This window comes from Crassostrea angulata, chromosome 1 (genome assembly GCF_025612915.1).
Source record: "Crassostrea angulata isolate pt1a10 chromosome 1, ASM2561291v2, whole genome shotgun sequence".
Taxonomy (NCBI): domain Eukaryota; kingdom Metazoa; phylum Mollusca; class Bivalvia; order Ostreida; family Ostreidae; genus Magallana; species Magallana angulata.
In genome coordinates this window covers 34,774,836-34,777,112 of record NC_069111.1, presented here as the reverse complement: position 1 = coordinate 34,777,112, position 2,277 = coordinate 34,774,836, and the positions used below count along the sequence as shown (strand labels likewise).

The window sequence follows — 2,277 nt, the reverse complement described above, 5'->3', positions numbered from 1 at the left end:
CGGTCGCAGGAATATTTTGTCGTTTCTGTTCGTGCGCCAATTGCGAAAGTTGCTTAACACGGAACAGTTTCACGGTTAGATAGAATAGCATGTTTATTCGTTGTAGTTTTACACAAAAATATTCATAGAGATTGGTTAATATTCAACATCATGAAATAAATCCAAATAAAACCATTTTTCAAAGTGAAATGAAATTTATTCATAATTTTTTTCAGTCCTTTGTTATTTATTTCCCTACATATAACTCGAACATGAAATGCACCATCCGGCAAATGATGTTTTCATGTGGTGTTCACTGTGAATGTTTCCATGGGGAGTATATCCGGGTTCAGATCTTACCATGACTACGTCACCCTGCTGAAGCTGAATAACTGCCAAGCCAGTCACTCCGTTGAAAGTGGTGTCCCCTTGCACAAAAACTATACCAGCTCTGACACTGTTATGAATTAATTCAATCGGAAAATACGAATGTGGATCAACAAAAGTTGTCCAGGAAAATACATACATGCCTGCTTTTGGGGCAGTAAATGATCCAGAGTGCTTGCTATATCCATTTCCAGAATTCGTAATAACATGGTCATACACGATTATATGATGGGCTCCTGGATTTATTTCAGCATTTGTAAGGTAGGCATAAAATGCAATAACATCAGTCGGGTTAGCCGTCAATTGTCTTGGTTCTGAAATCAAAATATAATAGATATAGAGAAACAAAATTCCTGCTCCGTTTTTTTTATTACCAAGAGCGAGAAACGTGTGAATCATTAAATATCAATAATTTTATCAAAAAATATTCTACATGTGACGGGCTCCTCCATCATGGAAAAACATTGTACAACACAATCGTAAATAAAGGTTTCACAAGACTTTATTACAGATAAATAATTGATGCCTCATCATACAAGTACTACCTTAATTAACACCCTCTTCAAATCAAAAATAGCTCCCCCCATGCTACGTGCCTGCTTATGTTGGCTGAAATTATTGCTGAATCGATATAGAATTCGTTTTTTTTAATAACTAATGCTTACAATTTCTCAACTGCCACATTTTTAGGAGTTGATTTTAATAAAATCTCCTTTGCAGTTATTCTGGCAAAACGGAAGTAAAACAGCGTTTGGACCTAAGCACAAATTATCACCGCTGACAAGACCTAGGTCTTCAAGACTTGAAGATATTGTAATTAAAATAAATCGATAAATTCGATGTAATATATTAAGAAGCATTGTTTCTCAAGGAAACCTATCTATAAACACTTTGAAAGAAATTATATTTTAAAAAGTGCGATCAACTAGACATTCTTGTAGTCATATGCATTCCTAAGCCATAATATTTCGATATTATTTTCAAGTACCATATATTTACAATAGTAGCGTTTAGAATCAAGAGCAATTATCCAATCTAAAGATAAAACCAGTATATTCTGGTATAGACAAGACATCATTTTTGTTGTCATAAAATTGCTTTGTTACATATTTCGATTACTGTTGCATGTACAAAATGCATCGTTAGGTTTGATGGTGTTTTTCTGATTTTAAATATTACAAAACATGGTACCGATGCGGTTTCCCGTCTATAGCTCGGATTTTTTAAAGGAAAACCCCGATTTTTCATATAAGAAAAAAATTGTGCGTAATTATACAGCTGAAAAACTACTTGCCGTGCGAAATTATACATATTGCTGATTTTAAAACCAATAAAATCAACTCTCAATAGCACTTCAATACTTTAATTAAATAAGAACCAGAAACAATTCTTCTATACATGTACTTTTAAATGGTATGCTTTAAATTTGCAAAATGTGACATCTTCTACGATTTCTTGAGTAAACCGAAATTAAAAACATTTTTAAGTAAGTAAAAAAATCTGTAAAAATAAAAACACTTACGCATGGCTTCTCGTTTTCTGGGTGGTTTCAATGAGTCTTTTGTGGATAACATTGAGGGTTCCCCGGGTAGACTCTGGTTTGAAGTCACTGCTGTATCATTTTGATTCGAATTATTTGATGTTTCGTCATACTTTACTAACATCCTCTTCAAATCAAGTATAGCTTTCTTCTGATATTCAATTTCTTTAGCTTGCTTGTCATTTTTCAAAGTCAGCTCCTGGATATGGTTCAAAACATTTGCCTTGAAATCATCAAATTCTTTTCTGCTGATGCAGTCTGTTGCGGCTGTATTTATTCCTATCCCGCACAAAACGAAAACTAAAGCAACAGACAGTTGGGTTTTCATGCTTCAAACTCAACGTAATCGTGTGTTCCAATACGGTTGTAGT

The 2,277-nt window shown here is 33.7% G+C and overlaps 1 protein-coding gene across 1 annotated transcript; it reads right to left on the bottom strand.

Annotated features, from left to right (window-relative positions):
• Positions 1–205: 205 nt before the first annotated feature.
• LOC128172611 (complement C1q-like protein 3) lies at positions 206–2,277 on the bottom strand. The gene is made up of 2 exons (XM_052838393.1): positions 1,889–2,277; positions 206–680 (listed from the first exon to the last, which is right to left on the bottom strand). Exons 1-2 carry the CDS (start codon positions 2,232–2,234, stop codon positions 235–237), a joined length of 792 nt encoding a protein of 263 aa, XP_052694353.1. The 5' UTR covers positions 2,235–2,277; the 3' UTR covers positions 206–234.